The sequence below is a fragment of the Girardinichthys multiradiatus genome, chromosome 6, assembly GCF_021462225.1.
Source record: "Girardinichthys multiradiatus isolate DD_20200921_A chromosome 6, DD_fGirMul_XY1, whole genome shotgun sequence".
NCBI lineage: Eukaryota > Metazoa > Chordata > Actinopteri > Cyprinodontiformes > Goodeidae > Girardinichthys > Girardinichthys multiradiatus.
In genome coordinates this window covers 28,494,011-28,514,880 of record NC_061799.1, presented here as the reverse complement: position 1 = coordinate 28,514,880, position 20,870 = coordinate 28,494,011, and the positions used below count along the sequence as shown (strand labels likewise).

Here is a 20,870-nt window from a genome sequence, read left to right as displayed (position 1 = left end):
ACAGCGCTCTCGTGCGCCACTGTTTTCGAGCAATGCATTTTGGGACACCAATATGGCGCCCTCTGTGATGGTGTAAGATGTTATGTTCTCGATTAAGCTGATTTTTTTCGTTATTAGTAACAGAGTTCAGTAATTATTACACTCCTATATTACCGTATAACATGGCGGGTTTGTGGTTTATCCGGGGAGCGTTCACCGGTCTCGGTGTTAAAGCCGTGACGCCTCTCTGGGGAGCTGCATCTCTTGCGAGGGTCCGGGTCAAACTGTACAGCCAGGACTCGGGTAAAAATGGCCGCGGTCAGTTTGTTTGTTGCCCTCTTCCGCACAGGACCCTGCTAAAGATTCAAGGACAGGATACAAGCCCGTTTCTTCAGGGGATTATAACTAATGACATGAAGCTGTTGGAGGAGCCTGGGTGCGCTGCCATGTATTCACACATGCTGAATGTGCAAGGCCGAACCTTGTATGACATCCTGTTGTACAGGTGAGAAAGTATTGCATTTTCAATTATAAAGAGTTGATACTGTCTTGTAACTCTTATTATTACTGCTGCAGGTGTTTTTGGGGTCTCTGCCGGCGTCGCACGGATAGATACTAAAATGTTTGCCCATTATTCTTTGCCAAACAACTCATGCTCAGTCAGGCTGGATAAAGAGCGTCAGTTGTTACAAAGGGTTGCCACAAATGCTTAACTAAATTTAGGTTAGACTAAAATTGGCCCATTTCAACACTTGAATATGCTTTGATCTAAACTATTCCTCAGCAGCTTTGCCTGCATAATAGTAAATACCATTTAAAAGTATGTCAGCACTTTTCTTCCACTTTACAAATGCTCTACTGTGTGTTGGTCTATAGCTTAAAGATTTAAGGGGTACGAATACTTTGGCATAAGGCACTACACAAATAACATTTAAATTTAAAGACCAGATGTCCAACTTTGCATACAATTTACAGTTTCCTTAGTTTAGAATTCATTTAGCACCTATTTTTTCTTAAGTATTCCTTATTCTCTAAGTCACATGCATACAGGCCACTCTATAGCTGACATTTGATAAGACACAGGGTACGCCCTGCACAACTAATCAGTTGGACACAGAAACCCAGGGCAAGGGTTAGGATTGGGAAAAAAAAAAACTTGAGCACTAAAGGGACATTTAACACTGGCACAAGTAGACCATGCAAACACCGCTCAATCTGTCTGGCCTGGTTGGCTTGTTTAGTATAGCCTCCACTGATGCCTGTCATACAGACTGCTCAGCCAGCCAGGTTAGCATTTAGTGATCTAAAAATAACCAACATGGTATATGTTAACAAGTGCTCTATCACAGAAAATGTCAGCTTTTATTGCTGTGTCTCTGAGCATCATTCTTCCAGTTTGCCCCTTTCTCTGTGAACCTTTTGTATGGATATTTTTCACTTTTTGTTGCTCTTCATTTAAAACATGTATTTCCATAAACACAACTATTTACATTGTGGATATATACATTCAAGGGAGAAGAAAGTTAGGTCGACTTTTGATGCTTCCATAGAATTTCAGTCCAGCAAGCATAGGAAGAAATTGCTTTTTGAAAGGCAATCACTTAAATGGCAAGACTAAGTTCCTCATCCAGTCCAGTGGGCACACCACATGAATGTTCATATATAAAGCCTGCACATACTGGCCATGTGTGTCCACATAAAGTAGTTTTTCAATCCTGGTCTTCAGGGCATAATAAATATAGCTCTCTACCCAGACAACATAACTGCAAACACCAACTTTGTATTTTATGGTGAATTTACAAGACACTAAACTTATTTTATTTCCCTTCAGTCTGAAAGAAGCAGAAGTAGGAAATGGTGTTTTCCTGGAGTGTGACAGCATGGTTCAGAACTCAATCCTAAAACACTTGAAGGTGTACAAGATCCGGAGAAAAGTGAGCATTGGCCTTTGTCCGGAGCTGGCTGTGTGGGCTGTACTTTCACAGCAGAGCAGCCCAGATCAAGAGGCCAATAAACCTGAGCTTTCTGCCCCTGAAAATGCTCTGGTGTGGGAGGCTGATCCCCGAACTGTGCAAATGGGGTGGAGACTGGTATTACAGAGTCAGGTTGACCCTTTGGAAATCATTGCATCTTGTCAGAAAGGAGAAACAGAGGACTACCACAGACATCGCTACTCAATAGGTACAATCAACTTCTGAAAGTGTACAGATTTTATCAGATGATGATTAACGGTTTGAGGAGTCTTAAGAGTGTATGTCCTTGAAATTCTGTGGCAACTTTTCTTTTCCCCCTTCTGCCATGTAGGACTTCCAGAGGGAGTAAACGATCTTCCCCCTGGGGTAGCACTACCACTGGAGTCTAACCTCGTCTACATGCAGGGTATCAGCTTTAGCAAAGGCTGCTACATCGGCCAGGAACTCACGGCCAGGACTCATCACACTGGGGTGATACGAAAACGCCTCATGCCAGTACGCTTCTCATCTCCTGTCCAACAACTCGGGGAAGAAGCCGCACTCCAGACGCAGTCCGGCAAGCCAGCTGGTAAACACCGATCGGGCGTTGGGGAGCTGGGACTGAGCCTAATCCGCACTGCTCATGCCAAAGAAGTGTTGATGCTGAAATCTTCCGACGACGACACAGTGACACTTGAGGCCTCCGTGCCAGACTGGTGGCCTAAAGATGTGAAATTTAACTGAAGAGGACGTTCTATTGCTCCTTGAAATGTGACATGGATCAGATCTGACAGATTTATGACTGACAAAACCCTCAAGAATTCTGTTACACTGCCTTTGGTTTAACATGTTTTGTCTTAACCAAAACCAGCTTATTTATCTTAAACCTATTCTTTGTTATGTATAGAAAATTATATATCTAAAAGATGAGTTTCCATTGGTGCCTATTAAAAAATAAATGCAACACAAACACTATTATTTATGCTTTATCATCTTTCAGTGCAAAAACAAAGACATACATAGACATAAGCAGGATTTTAGACAGCAGTGATACCTACTGGTTTATCACAATATTTTTCATACTTAATGTGGCACTTATTGAAATGCTGGACACATTATTCCTGATAAAAGAGATGCTGCCCCCTAGTGGACTGTATAGTGTCTCGGATCTGCTGCAACATGGTTTCAGGCTGAAAAGTCAACATTGAATGATCAAGCAGCTTAAAGTCCTCGTTGCACAGTAAGCATTCAATAATGTGGGCCACTCTCTGTAGGTCAAAAGCAGAATGGTAAGGTCCAAGAGTGGTGAGGGTCTCTGAGAGATGCCGTGAGTAATCTGAGGAATCCCCAGAGGAACAGGCATTCAAAAAGGCCATCCGATTTTCAGCAACGATTTTCAAAAAGGAGGCAAATTCACTGTAATCAATGCCAGAGCAGGCTTTCATAATGACCTAAAAGGAAAACAAAATCAGCCCACAATCACTACCACATATTAAAGTTTTCTTGCATAAATATATTCCTGAACTGAACAATCTCATCATGCTCACAGTACCTGGCAATGCTGATGCCATGAATCCATTGTGTTTCTCCACTCCTCTATCTCTTTTTGAACAGAGGACAGCTCATTCTGTAGGAACTGCCACATTATGTCAATATTGCAGCCATTAAGCCAATTATGATTAATGGAGATGGTGTCCTCCTAGAAAAAGAAACAAATAACTGAAATGTAGATTTAGTTAAATCTTTGATTATCTACAGGTGCATGTCAATAATTTAGAATATAGAAAATGTATTTCATTAATTAAATTCAAGAAGGGGAAACGGATTCCTAGTGATATAGTTAAGTGTTTATTCCTGATCATTTAGATAATAGCGTACAGCTAATGTAATCCTCAAGTTTAGGTTTTCCAGAAAAATTCAATTACTGGGTGGGCCACTCCAAAATGTTAATGACTTTCAGTCTGAGGAAACATTGATGTAATTAAAAAACCAAACTAATATATTCTAGGGGTATGGATAATGGATGGATAATTACACATACACATATATATATATATATATATATGTGTGTGTGTGTATATATTTCACTCTTATGTTTCATGAATCTACAGGAGTTGCAATCTAATTTAATTACTGAATTAAATCGACTCTTTGAAGATATTCTAATTTACTGAGATGCACCTTCATAACAAATAATGTTTTTTTTACACTTCTCACCAGATTATAAACTTGATGGTGCCAACCACTTGGCACAAAAATAATTTCACCAGCCTCCTGAATAATTTCAAGAGGTTGGCATGCTTCTTCAAGCTGCGGGAAAAGGCCTCTATCCTGAAGTTCAGCTGAAGTAACATCGTAGGGTAGGTTTCCGTGCGTGTCTCGTAGAAAGTCCTCCTGACCTGGAGGATACAGCAGCCACTTCTTCCTGCCACAGATATTTGCGGACCAGCTGTACGAGCGGAACACATCGGCGTGGAACGGGGTCCTGGAGACAATGAAATACAATAGTGTTTACTAAAAAAGAAAATGATGGTAACCCCCGTGCTATGATGTGACTATACTTGGATCACACTTTAACATTTTTATACCATGAGCCTTTGGGTCCCATGTAAACAAACCGGTAGTCATCCACTTCAAGTGTATCCCAGTATTCATTAAGCCAATCAGAAGAAAAGAAGATTGGTGTTGTGTAAACATTATGGTCTGGAAAATCCCTGTAGAAGAATATGAACATGGAATTTGTTACCGACTATAATTAATAAGAAAACATTGTAATAGGTGTGGGCCAGTATGAGATTTTCACAGGATGATAACCACAAGTAAAGAAATAGCACAGCTTCATTTTATATTTACACATAAAATATAACATTATTGCTTTTAGCAAAAGCTAAAACTACTATATTGTTTATTATTTTGATATATCGACAAGAGAAACACCTGCTAAATAAGACAGTAGTTTTCAAGTGCTTTTGCGCCAGCTATAACATCTTTTTGCTATTCTTGTATTTATATTAGAAGTATAGCATGGACATATTGGCTGGGTAATTAGCTGGGCTATCTGCAGCCGTAGTGAGCCAATCACATTACAGTCTTATTTTTGTCAAAGCCTTTTAAAATATTGCAGTTTCAAGAATTTCAGATGATAAATAAAACATATATCTATGTTTGTCATTCCTGATCACAACATGGCCATGGCTTATTGTTCAGGTTTTAATCTGACACAATCCTGTTTTTTTTATTTAAATAACGAAAAGTAAAATAATTTTTTAATCAACCAAATAGTCTCGGCCCAGATCAGGTTTTCACGCACCTATACACTGAAAATTGACTGATTTGATAGGTAAACACTGCTTGATTGGCCAGTACAAGGTCTAGACTTAATCAAAAAATTTTAAATAATTTGTATCTTAATTTCAGGACATATTTATTTAAAAAAAATAATCAAAGTTTTTTTTTGTTTTTTTTGTTTTAAAGGTAAAACAACCTTTGTCCCTATTTATAATAGTGAAAATATATAATTTTGGGCTGAATAAAAAAATTAACAAGCCAATAAATGACATTTATTTCAACCACCTAAAAGTAGAGCAATCGTCAAAGATTGATTTGTGCATGTTTCATGGCAACATTTTTTTTAACAAAATGCTCTTTTAAAAATGTAACATACCATGTAAATGCATGCTCAATACAAATTATATTCTTCTGAATTAGTATAATACCTTGACATATGCCAGTCTTTAAGATAGAGGCATCCTTTGGGCGATGAGTGTCCATTCTGAATGTACTCCTTCCAGTAATGTATAAATTCTTTAAACGGCATTACTTGTTTTGGGTTGGCGTTGTATTCCTTTGCATTGCAGTTTGCAACTGGGACAGGAGTCTCCTCTGTAATGAAAAGGGTAAGAAAATACAATAATAAAATAATATGACGCTACCCGTTGCAGCTGTGGCTGAATCAGTATGAGCTTTATTTACCAAACTCTTGCAGCAGTTTCTGAAAATTGGGTTTGCCCTCCTCTGTCACCCACTGTTTTCTACACTTCCAGTCCTCTGTGAACCTTCTTGAGAACATGCACGGGTGATTAGGCAGCAAATACTTCTTGAAAAATTTTGAGTAACTCAACTCCTTGTCGATGTAGTCAACAAAATGCGAAGACCAAAACTGCTCGTACGATTGTCTCGGCATTTTGACAAGGCTGCTGCAGTTGTGGTACGCGTCTCTGTCCATTGTGGTAAACAAGACCTCGGCTAACTGGCTACCAGGTATAGCCGTCAATCTGCTATACCGAAAAGCGAGCAAAGAGATTAGAATTCGCCCACCACCGGTTTTAGTGAAAATTTCAAAACATTTTAACGGGCTTTGTAGCTTTTTTTTTTTTACACAAGTCGTCATATGACTAAAATCTCCTAACGACGCAAACATAACACCGACACCGTCTCAGTTTGTCAATAATATTGACATTTCGTGTCTTTAACAATAAAGATGCAGTCACTCGGAATAATCCATTAAAAACACCGTCGCAGTAGTTACCCGTTATTGTTCCCCCACACCTACCCCAGGAACCGTGACATTTAACTGTTTTATGCGGACCATAGACCCTGGAAGAGCATATGGCGCATGTGCGTCCATGATCATACGTCAACGGCACCGCCATTTTGTGAGTGGGATGTTCTGCTCCAATGGTTTTAGGCGAACCTATGTCACTGTGCGCTATTTGCATAACAAAGCTGTGTTTCATATTTGTTTGGAAGTCAGTAAATAAATAAGCAAATTACGTCATACTAAATAAACAAAATTCATGTTTTTTTGTTTTGTTACCAAACGTAAAGCATCCCGTAGTGAACAGCAAGCTTCTCTAGCCATGCCCAAGCAGGGTTAATTCAATAATAAGACTAGGAATAAAAATATTATTATTGCTGATAATATTTTGCAAAACACAACCAAATATTGTTTAGTTGGTAAAACTAAAACGATTAATCAAAATTAGATAAACATATTTTTTGGCGTTTATAATCAGAAAGGTTTCCCACTACAATCGTGCTGCTGTTTTACAAAGTGATCTCGCCACTCGCAATATGGCGGACGCGCTCACGTATAGTTCGAGGTCTACTCGTGTCCATCGTGCGAACCAGAAGTACTTTCAAGGCGGACAGTCTACGCGGCCGTACCCGTGTGTTACATCACTTCCGTAATAAACAACGTTACTAGGAAGAATACGAGGTAACGTCATGCTCAGACTATTGTTTACGCTGTATATGCTACGGAAAAGAGACATTTAACCAAGAGGAAGCAGGGTGATTTAATTAAAATGGCATTTTTGTGGTGCGGATAAACAACAGAATCTACCTGATTGGATGCCTCATCTGAGCTCATCGATTTGCCTGAATTACTTTGAGGAAAGTGTGTTCCCAACCAGGAATACACGCAAATCATTAATCATAACAGAGTTATGATATGACTGTAGATTAACCTAGCAGCTGCATATATATATGTCAGCACTGAAGGTTATTTGCCTTTTACCTAGGTGAACTTGCTCAACTGCCTTCAAGATGAGCCGGGATGCTCCCATCCACAGCTGGCCTGGTTCCTATTACATCAACAATGAGAAGAGGTGGGAGAGCGGAACCCTGTCTCTCACCAGGACCATGGTGCGCTTCATCTCAAGCCAGAGCAAGGAGTGTCTCTCCAGCTTCCGCCTGTCCAGGATCATGGAGATCAAGATGGAGTCATCTAGTTTCATCTTCAGCACCCTCACAGTGCTCGAGGAGGGAAACGTCAAGCACTGGTTTGGTTCCCTCAAGCCCAACCGGGTGGCCGTATTTAATGTGCTGGAGCATTTCTGGAGAGAGCGGCTTCTTTCACCTACCTCAGAGGCTCGGGGGGCTGAATGTCATCCTTCAAAGGGGAGGGAGCTGATCAACCTGGTGGTTGGGGCCCAGAGAAGACTGGAGGACACTGGCAGAGTCCTCAGCCACCAGGGAGAGCAGTTTGACAACATGATGCAGGGATTGGAGAAGATTGACTCTGATCTGGGTGTTGCTGATAAGTAATTATCGTAAACTCGTCCTATTGAGCTTTAAACATGTCTTGATGGTGCTGCTTGGATATTGTTTTCTAGCAAAGCTGAAAGAGTAATAGTGTAATTGTCATAAACAACACACTGAAAAAGGATTCCTACCCATTTAACTTTTCCACACTTTATAAGGTTGCGACTACAAACTTCAATCGATTTTAAAGAGATTTGATGTTTTAGAACAACACAAAGTAGTGAATCACTGTAAAGTGGAAGTAAAATGATACATGGTGTTTAAATCCTTCTTTGTGTGCACAAGTATTTACCCCCCCCCCCCCCCCCTTTTTGCCAAATATGGTATATTCGGCATATGGATATGCTTTGATCCAAAGCAGTCCAAAACCACTGACTGTTTGGGTTTGTCCTGCTGCAAGGTGAACCTCCACCCAGCATAAGTCTTTTGGAGCATGTAACATGCTCCCCCCCCCATGATTACAATGCATGATTTCATATGACTAACAATGGCTTTCCCCTTGCCACTCTTCCATTAAGTAAGGGTTGTGTTGTGCACTACAGATAGGTGTCCTGTCAACATATTCTCCCACCTGAGCTGTGAATCTCAGCAACTCATTCAGAGTCCCTACTGATGAATTAGCAGCTTCTCTGATTTATATTCAACTTGCCTGGGCTGTCAGTTTAGGATTAATAGATTGAACAGGGTTACTCTGCTTGAAATGTCTCATCAAATGTATCCCAGACCTCTCTGGTGCCTTCCTTGTTCTCTATGATGTTGTTGGTCCAATCATGTCCTGGCTCCTTTTTGGTGACTTCTGAAGGTAGTTGGTTGGACTGGATTTTATTGAGGATATAAGAGTAAAGAGGGCTGAATAAAAATTTATTTCCTTTAATATTTTTATTAGTAAAAAAACAGAATCCTTTCCTTTAGCTTCACAGTTATGCAGTACTTTGTGTTGATCAGCTGTATCAAATCTCAATAAAACACATTTAAGTTTGTTGTTGTAACTTGACAACATGTAAAATAAATTGTCAATGGGGTATGAGTACTTTTGCCATGCACTTTACATTATCTGTGTCTCCTCAGACTTCTTTCAGAGCTCGAGTCTCCCTCCTGGTGGCCTTTTGGTAAACTCCCCTGGAAGACTCAGCAGGAGGCCAAAGCCGAGGACGCCGCCAAGGCTGCAGCGGCTATCTCAGCGGGCAAAGTTTCTAGCAGAAGCAAGGTGATCACAAGCATCCCGGCAGTGTTGTCCAAAGGCGGAGACTCGGACTTGAAGCCTGGATGTTTGCTGGTGCTGGTTTCCTCACTGGAGGTGCGAGACACAAACTGCCACCTCCTCCACCGATTTGAACGGAACGAAATTGATGAAATCAGGGTGCACAGCCCCTACGAGATCACAGTTAGACAGCGGTTTATAGGAAAACCAGATATATGTTACAGGTTCCTGTCAGCCAAGATGCCAGAGGCAATGTCTGTGTTAGAGATGCAGTACAAGAAGAAGATGGAGTTGACAAGTGAATACGCAGCCTTCAAGGCAACTCCGCTTTCATCTCCTTCTGACAAAGAAGGGACTAACTGGAATGAAGGTAAAGCTGCTGTTTTTGGTCTCTTTGCCATGCTTAATATACATTTGACCACTGAGTGGCAGTAATGTTCTATGTTCTCAGCCTGAAGCACTCAGAAAGGCAGCCACGTGCAAAAACATTTCATCATGGTTATTGGTGTTTCTCTGTGACAGAAATATATTTTGATGAGTCAATTCACCCTGATTGCCTCAGTTGCTGCACTCAGGGTTTGCTGTCTGGTTTTCTTACAAACAACATACTGTGTACACTCTGCGCCTTTTCACCACCTCCACCCAATGGAAGCAGGTTTGCTGCAGAAGTGCCAAGAGACCGAGCTGCCAGTGGAGGTCCCGGCAGGAGAGCTGTCGCAGTTGCAGGTGCACGTCCTGCAACCATCTGTCAGTCAGGCTGAGGCCCAGGAACTCAAGCAGGTGAGAAAGCTAGATTTCCATTGCCCGTATAAAAATATAACTGCATCACTGAGGCCTGAAGCAGTTTCATGTTTGTTTAAACGATACAGGGGGCAGAAATGAAAAAGTCAACTTGTAGTCTGCATAGTGTCTCAAAGCAACATTTGCTGTTATTGTAAATAATCATCTAGTTACAGCAACATGCATTTTCATGTTTCCATTCCAAGCCACAATTTGCTGCTGTGATTTTTATTTTTTATCCTGTGTGTTTAAAATGTTATTTGGTGAGTCCACAAACCAAAAGTCCATCCTGGGTTCAAGAGAGGAAAAGAAGTATGGTCAGTTATTTGGTCAGCGCCTTTTCCACTCAGTACCTCACATCTCTGACAGCTGTTACAGACATGGTCTGTGGTGGCAAGCACTAAACAGTGACGCAAATTCAGGCGTATTACGCTGACATTTTTTTTTTTGTCATGTTTGTGACTCACTATTTGAGGTTGCTGAGAGCTTGAAATTACATGTGAAATTTACTGTAACCCATATTTTCTATTTCCATAAGTTTAGACCATTTACAAGACTAAAATAAATGAATGGCCTTAAGCATTACTTATAGTGGACACTAACCGGCCACTTTTTAAGGTACACCTGTTCAGTTTCTTGATAACGCAACTATCACGTTAAATAAATTCAAGGATCCAAATGCAAATTCATCTCTCCGGTTTATGAAAAACGGTCCAAAACACAGAAAGTTTTCAACGAGGGCCAGCCATAACGCCTTGTTGATGTCAAAGGAGAACGGGCAGATTAGTTCGAGGTGATGGAAAGACTACAGGAGTTCAACTTAGCACAGAACACCATCTTTGAAACCCACAACATGTCCAACCTTGAAGCAGATGGGTTATGGCAGCAGGAGACCACACTAGGTGCCACTCCTATCAGGTAATAAAAGCAAACTTTGGCAACAGTTCACACAGACTTGGTAAACTTGGACAAAAATGTTGCCTGATCCAGTGAGTCTGGATTTCAGCTGCAACCTTGATATAGTAGAGTCAGAATTTGATTTAAACATGAAAGCATAGCTCCCTCCGGCCTTGTATTGGCAGTTTAGGGTGACCTTAGTGGTATAATGCATTAAGATTTTTCTGGGCACACTTTGGGCCCTTAGTACCAACTGAACATCCTTTAAACTCCACAGCCTTATAGTGTGGTTGCTGATCATTTCCATCCCTTTATGACCACAGTGTATCATCTGACAGGTACCTCTTGCAGAATTATGACCCATGTCACAAGGCTCAGATCATCTCAAACTGGTTTCATAAACATGTCAATGTGTTTTACTCTACTCAGATGGCCTCCATAGTTATAAGATCCCAATCCTATAAAACACCTTTGGGATGTTGAGGAATGGGAAATTGGCATCATTTATGCACAGCCAACAAATCTGCAGCAACTGCATGATGCTATCATGTCAATATAGATCAAAATGTCTAAGGAATGTTTCTGACGCCTTTGGGATTTTATGCCATGAAGTGGAAAGGCAGGTCTGAAGGCAAAAGGGGGATCAACACCACACTAGCAAGGTGTGTCTAATAAAATGGCCAGTCTAATATCATTTGATATGTGTGACACCAGAGCGGACCGAAAGCTGAAGTCCCTAAAGCTCCCTAGACCTCCACTTTGTCATAGTTTTAGGTTTGATAAGTTCTGAGGAGGCCCTGATGGCGCTGCAGTATTTTGTGAAAACATTTCATGGCTATGCACCTATCTCTGTGATTCACTGTTATGACCATTTGCTATAAATTCAGTTAAATATTACATAGTGCTAGAGTGCTGCTTTGGTGTAATAACTATGTCTTAAATAAACGTTTAAAAGCATGACCAGCACTGGGCCGGTCGTAAACTTGTCTCATCCATTGTGCTTTTAAATGTTTTATTGTCCTCTGCTGATAATGGATCACAGTTGAATGACTGCCAGTTTTAGGACTCTATGCAGTGCCAGTGCACACGCCCTGCTCTTAACATAATTTAAGATGAGAATCTAGTCTTAGACAGTGTATACATATTCACTGCTTCGAGGCCTGGCTTCAGTGCTGTTACCTATACTGCTATTTTCAGGATTTTAAAAACGTACCCAGGCCTACAACAAAACATTCAGATAGTTTTTCTATTGTATCAAATCATAGCTTTAACAAAAAAAGGCTGTAAAAAGTATTGGTGGAAAGTTTTAGGCATGATTTTGGAGCAGGTCACATCACCCTGCAGTGTGAAGGAATTAAAATTTTTTTGTATTGAAACATATCAGAATACAATTAATGTGAAGTAGTGTTTTTAACTTCATCCAGAAGTACGCATATCTTACAAAAAAAAAACTGCAAGATATTTGTAGCTTGGTTTTATTGCCATACCTTTATTTTTTAGTATTCTTTGCTTTGCTGCATTGTAGGTTACATCTGTGTTCAAAATATTTAATAAAGTTTAGCAAGGTGCTTTGTAAGTTCTACAAAATTATTGCATTACACAGTAAATAACATAATTCTCCCATCACATTAATGCTGATCTGCCTTGTGAAAACATATGGCTTTTAATAAAGGGCTCTAAAATCACCAGCATACACAGTTTGGTCTCCCGCTCAACCAGGTTGCCACAGGTTATGTTAAAAATGCCAAAAACGAGTTATTATTTTCCAAATAATTTAGCTAATAATTGTCTGACCACATGGGGGCGCTCTTAGTCTGTGTGTAGGGCATAGAATTTTCAACCCCAGCTGGTCAAGAGATTCTTAAGTATGAAAAGTGAAGGGAATTAGTTGGTGATGTTATAGTAGAAAATAAGTTACCGTCTTCTGATGCAGTAGCAGACCACATTTAATACTTCTCATTTTAGTATAAACATAATATACATAATGGAAATGGAGTAAATCATAATTAAAACAGACTTCATAGTTGACATAAGATACACTTCATTGCTTCATGTTAGAACCTATGTAAAATGCATTTTTACAGCACCTTTCAATCATACTCCCGCACATCATGGTTCCCGTGGAAGTCTTAAAAAGCCTAAAAAAGTCTAAAATTTGAAAATTTAAGGCCTTAAAAAGTCTTCAAAATGACTAGAGTTTTATCTTAGGTCTTTAATCCCAAGAAGCGTTTATTCTATAAATATAAATACAGAGTAAAATGCCAAAATCAGAAGTTAATTTTGTGCTGTCTGAGTGGCTTGCTACCGGTGTTTGTACATGATACAAATCCCGCTATAACGCTCTACAGGAAGAAGGAGAACTGCAGCCATATTGCAGCTGCCCACTGTGTGCCGCGTATTGGGAGTCACGTTGGCTGCTTGTTGTAGAAAACATAGGAAAGCGGGTTTTAATGAGACTTGGCTTGATATTAGCAATTTCTGCACTTGGTTGGAAGCGGTCCCCAGCAATCGATATGAAGCTTGCTGTAAACTTTGCAAGAAGACCATCCAATTGGGGACATTAGGCGTCAAAGCGCTCGAGTCTCACTCCAAGGGGAAGAAACACCGGCTAGCCACGAAAAGCCTTCAGTGGAATCACGCTATCTTACAGTTTCTTTTTAACAACCCCCACCATCTTTGACAGTGGTTGGTGGATCTGAAGTGTATCGCTGTGTCACTACCACTTTGCCTAACGATCTTTGGGCTATATTCTGATCCATTGAAACATCAAAATCTGAGGTGCTTTGGATTCCTCACTCAATTACAAATCACTTGTCTTAAAACAGTAGAAGTGATATAAGCAGCATCTTCAGTTTTCATTGTATGTTTAAATGCTAAAATAATTCTATCTTAAATTAAATGGAATCTATAAAAACTAAATTGATAACAGTAAAAAGTGTCTTGCGGATCTTCCACTTTACTTTGAGAGCATGAGAAATGTCCAACGTGGACTGAAAATGCTGCGCAAATTGGTCAAGATCATAATTTTTCAAATGATATTTGTGTTGTGCTGACATAAACAGCTGGGGTCAGTGAAGCATATTGTTTTTCAAAACTAATCACATAAACATAGAATATTGATGTTGTTTTAAAGACATTTCTAGTTCCCACGGTTTCTGAGTGCAACACCTGGAAATATTTCCTTTAGGCGCCTAAACTGTCGGTCATCATTCCAAACCCCATGTCATCTATGTCCAGCCCCCACACCGAGGGAGCAGCAGTTTGAAACTGAAAAATAAATCTGAAACTGAAAAAAAAAACTTGAATCTGAAAAGTAATTTGAAACATTTCATTTCAGTTTTAATCTTTTTTTCAGTTTCAAAAATATGTTTCAGTTTCAAATCCTTTTTTTTTCACTTTCAAAAAAAATTTTTTCAGACAACCTTTATGGCCCCAATTTAGCTCCATACTTACATCACTTCATTCCTTTTTTAAATTTAACATTCATCATAGGCTAAGGCAAGACTAAAACATAATGTATGATGGGATGTAATTTAAGTGAAGGTCCTTTTACTTTTTCCCCTACCACTTCTGCGCCTTATCTACAAAAAGACCGGAAACTAGCTGTCTTGTTATGTGATCACAGATCAGTACAAAAACAAACTATGAAGCTGAGCCATCTCTAAAATGTAGAGCATCCTCGTACTCGTACTCGTCGTCTTCCGCTTATCCGGGACCGGGTCGCGGAGGCAGCAGACTAAGCAGAGACACCCAGACGTCCCTCTCCTCCAGCTCCTCCGGAGGGAGCCCAAGGCGTTCCCAGGCCAGTCGAGAGACATAGTCCCTCCAGCGTGTCCTGGGCCGTCCCCTGGGCCTCCTCCCGGTGGGACGTGCCTGAAACACCTCCCGAGGAAGGCATCCAGGAGGCATCCGGTATAGATGCCCGAGCCACCTCAACTGGCTCCTCTCGATGTGAAGGAGCAGCGGCTCTACTCCGAGCTCCTCACCCTATCTCTAAGGGAGTACCCGGCCACCCTACAGAGAAAGCTCATTTCAGCCGCTTGTATCTGGGATCTCGTTCTTTCGGTCATGACCCAAAGTTCATGGCCATAGGTGAGGGTAGGAACGTAGGCCGACCGGTAAATCGAGAGCTTTGCTTTTCGGCTCAGCTCTCTCTTTACCACAATGGACCGGCACAGCGCCCCCATTACTGCGGCAGCCGCACCGATCCGGCTGTCAGTCTCCCGCTCCATTCTTCCCTCACTCGTGAACAAGACCCCAAGATACTTAAACTCCTCCACTTGAGGCAGGAACTCCCCTCCAACCTGAAGAGGACAAGCCACCCTTTTCCGGTCGAGAACCATGGCATCGGACTTGGAAGAGCTGATCTTCATTTCAGCCGCTTCACACTCGGCAGCGAACCGCCCCAGCGCATGTTGTAGGTCTTGGCTAGAGGGGGCCAGCAGGACCACGTCATCTGCAAAAAGAAGAGATGAAATCCTCTGGTCCCCAAACCAGACTCCCCCCGGCCCTTGGCTGCGCCTAGAAATCCTGTCCATAACAGTTATGAACAGGACCGGTGACAAAGGGGGAACAGGTCCGACTTTGTGCCGACAATGCGAACCAAACTCCTGGTCTGCTTGTACAGAGACCGGATGGCCCCTAATAAAGGGCCCCCGACTCCATACTCCTGGAGCACCCCCCACAGGGCATCACAAGGGACACAGTTGAATGCTTTCTCCAGGTCCACAGAACACATGTAGACCGGTTGGGCAAACTCCCATGAACCCTTGAGTACCCTGTAGAGGGTATAGAGCTGGTTCCAGTGTTCCACGGCCGGGACAAAAACCACACTGCTCCTCCTGAAGCCGAGGTTCGACTATCGGCCGGACTCTCCTCTCCAATACCCTGGCATAGGCCTTACCAGGGAGGCTGAGGAGTGTGATCCCCCTGTAGTTGGAACACACCCTCCGGTCACCCTTCTTATGAAGGGGGACCACCACCCCAGTCTGCCAGTGCAGAGGCACTATCCCCGACTGCCACGCAATGTTGAAGAGGCGTGTCAACCATGACAGCCCTACAACATCCAGAGTCCAACCCCGAGTCCCCAGCCTCTGTTTCCACCAGGGAATGCGTGATGGCGGGATTGAGGAGATCCTCAAAGTACTCCTTCCACCGCCCCATAACGTCCGCAGTTGAGGTCAGCAGCCTCCCACCCCCACTGTAAACCGTGTTGGCGAAGCACTGCTTCCCCCTCCTGAGGCGGCGGACGGTTTGCCAGAATCACTTTGAGGCCAACCAGTAGTCCTTCTCCATGGCCTCACCGAACTCCTCCCAGGCCCGAGTTTCTGCCTCTGCCACCGCCCGGGCGGCGGCACGCTTGGACTCACAGTACCCATCAGCCGCCTCAGGAGTCCCACAAGCCAACCACAGCTGATAGGACTCCTTCTTCAGCTTGACAGCGTCCCTTACTGCCGGTGTCCACCACCGGGTTCGGGGATTGCCACCGGGACAGGCACCGCAGACCTTACGGCCGCAGCTACGGGCAGCGGCATCGACAATAGATGCGGAGAACATGGTCCACTCGGACTCTATGTCTCCAACATCTGGTCACAGTTCTCCCGGAGGTGGGAGTTGAATACATCCCTGGCCAAGGGGTCCGCCAGACGTTCCCAGCAGACCCTCACTATGCGCTTGGGCCTGCCGTAGAGCATCCTTTAGGAAGTAAATATATCTGATGGACCATAATAGCTTTTCAACTTTTTAGACTAAAATCTTTTGTACCGTGCAGACCTGTTGATGCATTAGAGTTGTTATTAATTTTTCTGTTCTGCATGTCTACAATTAACTGTTCTGAAACGACATCACTAATGCACAAGCCTCTTCGTAATTTTCAGTCATATATTGTGCTTCAAGCTGTAGCCTAAATGTTTAATTTTAGAGGTTTCCTCACGACTCATAATCTCTCATCATTGTATAAGCAATGGCTAAAAATATTCATTAGCTTTATTGTTTTCTTCTATAAATTAACTGAAAGGCATCTTGCTGTCATGTCATCCCATGTTAGACTGTGAAGTTGCAGACCTGTGTGAGTGAATACACACATTTCTTGGAGTGTATTGACATTATCTGCTTTCTAATCCGCTGCCTGTGGCTGTTTTCATGCCCATGTGAAATGTCCACAGAAAGCAGCTGGTGAAACCTGACATAATGTCAGCCGCCACACGAGCATGGTTTGTGTGAGTGCGGATAAAATAATACAAGTTTAGACACGAGGGTTATGGAGTTTGGAGTGTTTATTAGGTTTCGCTTGGCAGAGTGCAGTATATTTAAACTGTCCCATTAATCATCACAAACATGGTTTTTAGACCATGAACATGTAGTCACAATATTCGCTAAACCAATGGAAATTAGAAGAAACAATATTGTTTAGCAATGCTCCCCTGAGAGGCGATAAAACTTCTTTCTTGGTGTATTCTCAGGTTTTAGCTGCTGAATAACATCTTTTAGATCCCCAGCACGAATAATTTGTGTTGCATCACAACACAAACTTTAAGCTGGCATCATTGAGAGTAAAATTTAAAACAAGAAAGGGCTTAAAATCAAAACTGATGCCCCCTATTTATGTAAATGTTTTCCAGACATTTTAACGCACAAACCAAAACTTTATGCCTCTACAAAAGTATTCATACTCCTGCAACGTTTTCAAATTTTCTCATGTAAACACCACATATTTCTAAATATTTTACTGGGATTTATCTGTTAGACCAACACAAAGTAGTGTATAATGTGAAGTTGAAGGATAAGAAGTTTTTACAAATAAATATTGAAATAAAATTGTGGCATTGTATCGGTCTTGTTAATTGCTTTCTTTTTTTTTGTAGGACCACCTTTTGCTGCACATATAGCTCCAAGTCTTTAGATGTATATTTCTACCAGATTCGTGCATCTAGTAACTGAAATCTTTGCCCATTCCTCTTATGAAAATAGCTCAAGCTCAGTCATATTGGCCAGAGAGCGTCTCCAAACAGCAATTTTAATTCTTGTTAGAATTAGGTCTAGGCCATTGTAACGTGTGTCTATGCTGTGATCCAAAACCCTTAAATCTATCCCTGCTGAAGAAAAGCATCTCCACAGTATGATGCTGCAAATTACATTTTTCACAGGGGTAATGATGTGCCTTCTTTGGTGTTTTTTACTTGGTCTTTGTTTGTCCACTAATGCTCTCTGACAAGCCTCTGAGGCCTTGATAGATCAGATTTGTATTCTGAGAATAGATTAAACACATATAACCTCTATTAACAAATTTAGGGACTTCTGAAGAGAAGGATTGGATTTTATTTAGGGTTATCAGAGTTTGTCTATCACATAAAAGCCTGATACAACATAATGACATTTATGGTTGTGTGAACATGTTAAAACTGTTTTACCGTGTGGTGATTTTGAAATTGTCATCCTTTATGTTGTTTCTTAGTTATCTGTGCTCTCAGGATGCTGACATGCAGTGTCAATATTGACAGAACTGAATATATGCTCATGTGGGGTGTTATGTTTCTGAGCAGATGCTGATGCAGCTAAAGAACCTTGCTCTGGAGGCAGAGTCGGAGCTGGAACGGCAGGACGAGGTCCTGGACGTCCTAACAAGCTCAACGGACCATGCCACAATGCACATTGGGATGCACACGAGTCGAATGAAAAGACTGCTGTAGTCCCAACAGTTGAAAACAACGGTCCATGCTCCATCGTTGGCCTCAGAAGGCCTTCTGCTCAAAGAAACCATTAAAGACTGGCACATGATCTTGATAGATCCTAAGACTTAGTGGTACTTGATGATGTAACTGCAGGTGCCTCTTATTTCTAGCAGGGTACTGATGGGTTTCCTAAAGTCAAGTTTAAACATAACTTGCTGTGAAAATAGAGCTTTGGTTCAATGCAATTAGGTGACACATAGCTTCAAAGGTTTCTTTAACAGAAAATGACTGTTTTAAGCATTAAATTCAGTTGTTTAAAATGTATTCTACAAAAATAGCTTCTGTTTGTCAAACCATTGGTTAACATTTTAAAACCTCCCTCAAGCCTCATAATCTCTTGTTTCTGATTCGAAAGCATTGATTTGTTTCAACCTAGTAATGCATTTGTCCTGAATAATGTACTGTTGCACTTCATTTTTATGTTTCTCAGGTTATATATGTCACTTATCCTTTTAGAAAAGGGGTTTCCTGTCTCTTACTAATCCATGTGACCATGTAACCTTATTTTCTACAGGAACATGGGAAATGTAATTGAAAAAACTCTACATAGCTAAACACTAACATTTTGAACCTTGTATGACAAGAGAAATCACACATTTATTTATTATTGTAAAATGTGTATATTGCAAGTGATACTTTAATATTACTGTACATTATTTACACCTAATGCAATTCTCTTATTCTGCCTTTTTTTTTTTTTCAACTTGCAAATTAGCCTGAATTTTTAAGAGTGGACTGACCCTTTTTTTAAATGATCCTCAGATCTGTTTTATTTTCTCCTTGAGTGGTAAAGACCGATAAATAAAAAACAAAAAGCGTGGGAGAGTTTATGTGTGTGTGTTGTGAGGTAAATATTTGACCTAGAGATGATTGCGACTGAACTGGAGCACGTCACAAATTGTTACTGTAGATGTATTACTGCACATTTGATGCCTCTATACCAACCTTTGAGATGATCTGCTTCTGTTTCTGCTGACAATATACTCTGCGTAGTTGGATGTTAGCAAATATTGGTGAAATGTACCTCCTTTTTCCTACTATAGTATGCACTGAATGAGTCTGTTTAGCATATGTGAAATAAAAATTTAATTAGCTTATCAAATATATATTTTTTTTACTTGTGAAACTGTTCTTATTAATAGAACCACACTGAAATGTGTTTGATTTAATAATTGAATTAGTCCATGCAAACTGTTTGTTTTGTAGTACCACAAACCTGTATTACATTGGTGATAATGAGGCCCTTTTGGAATTAGTTTAATTTTTAAATAGCCAAATTAGATAAACAAGTTCACCAAAGAATTATTTATTGCTCTTGCTTAAGCAAATCCTTTATTTCAGATCAATTTTGTTTTGATAGACAAAATACACTATTCTCTCAATATATGTTCGTCCACATACAGGGGTTGGACAATGAAACTGAAACACCTGGTTTTAGACCACAATAATTTATTAGTATGGTGTAGGGCCTCCTTTTGCGGCCAATACAGCATCAATTCGTCTTGAGAATGACATATACAAGTCCTGCACAGTGGTCAGAGGGATTTTAAGCCATTCTTCTTGCAGGATAGTGGCCAAGTCACTAGGTGATACTGGTGGAGGAAAACGTTTCCTGAGTGGCTCAATAATATTTAGATCTGGTGACTGTGCAGGCCATGGGAGATGTTCAACTTCACTTTCATGTTCATCAAACCAATCTTTCACCAGTCTTGCTGTGTGTATTGGTGCATTGTCATCCTGATACACGGCACCGCCTTCAGGATACAATGTTTGAACCATTGGATGCACATGGTCCTCAAGAATGGTTCGGTAGTCCTTGGCAGTGACGCGCCCATCTAGCACAAGTATTGGGCCAAGGGAATGCCATGATATGGCAGCGCAAACCATCACGGATCCACCCCCATGCTTCACTCTGGGCATGCAACAGTCTGGGTGGTACGCTTCTTTGGGGCTTCTCCACACCGTAACTTTCCTGGATGTGGGGAAAACAGTAAAGGTGGACTCATCAGAGAACAATACATGTTTCACATTGTCCACAGCCCAAGATTTGCTCTCCTTGCACCATTAAAACCGAGGTTTGTCATTGGCATGAGTGACCAAAGGTTTGGCTATAGCAGTCCGGCCGTGTATATTGACCCTGTGGAGCTCCCGACGGACAGTTCTGGTGGAAACAGGAGAGTTGAGGTGCACATTTATTCCTGCCTTGATTCGGGCAGCCGTGGTTTTATGTTTTTTGGATACAATTCGGGTTATCACCAGAACATCCCTTTCAGACAGCTTCCTCTT

The 20,870-nt window shown here is 41.3% G+C and overlaps 3 protein-coding genes across 5 annotated transcripts; 2 read left to right on the top strand and 1 right to left on the bottom strand.

Moving 5' to 3' along the window:
* Positions 1–28: 28 nt before the first annotated feature.
* iba57 (iron-sulfur cluster assembly factor IBA57) lies at positions 29–2,906 on the top strand. Its single transcript, XM_047367863.1, has 3 exons — positions 29–484; positions 1,811–2,160; positions 2,284–2,906. Exons 1-3 carry the CDS (start codon positions 162–164, stop codon positions 2,673–2,675), a joined length of 1,065 nt encoding a protein of 354 aa, XP_047223819.1. The 5' UTR covers positions 29–161; the 3' UTR covers positions 2,676–2,906.
* Positions 2,905–7,574, bottom strand: jmjd4 (jumonji domain containing 4). 3 transcript variants are annotated; one of them, XM_047367859.1, is made up of 6 exons: positions 7,450–7,574; positions 5,648–5,813; positions 4,520–4,645; positions 4,149–4,416; positions 3,484–3,630; positions 2,905–3,382 (listed from the first exon to the last, which is right to left on the bottom strand). In XM_047367859.1, the coding sequence occupies exons 1-6, from the start codon at positions 7,496–7,498 to the stop codon at positions 3,047–3,049; spliced, it is 1,092 nt and encodes a 363-aa protein (XP_047223815.1). In that variant the 5' UTR covers positions 7,499–7,574; the 3' UTR covers positions 2,905–3,046. The 3 variants fall into 3 exon arrangements, with proteins under 3 accessions (XP_047223815.1, XP_047223813.1, XP_047223814.1); XM_047367857.1 differs by lacking the exon at positions 7,450–7,574 and adding an exon at positions 5,904–6,534; XM_047367858.1 differs by lacking the exons at positions 4,520–4,645; positions 7,450–7,574 and adding an exon at positions 5,904–6,536.
* snap47 (synaptosome associated protein 47) lies at positions 7,022–19,414 on the top strand. The gene is made up of 5 exons (XM_047367864.1): positions 7,022–7,149; positions 7,454–7,975; positions 9,045–9,552; positions 9,847–9,957; positions 18,396–19,414. Exons 2-5 carry the CDS (start codon positions 7,479–7,481, stop codon positions 18,540–18,542), a joined length of 1,263 nt encoding a protein of 420 aa, XP_047223820.1. The 5' UTR covers positions 7,022–7,149; positions 7,454–7,478; the 3' UTR covers positions 18,543–19,414.
* The last annotated feature ends 1,456 nt before the right edge of the window (positions 19,415–20,870 follow it).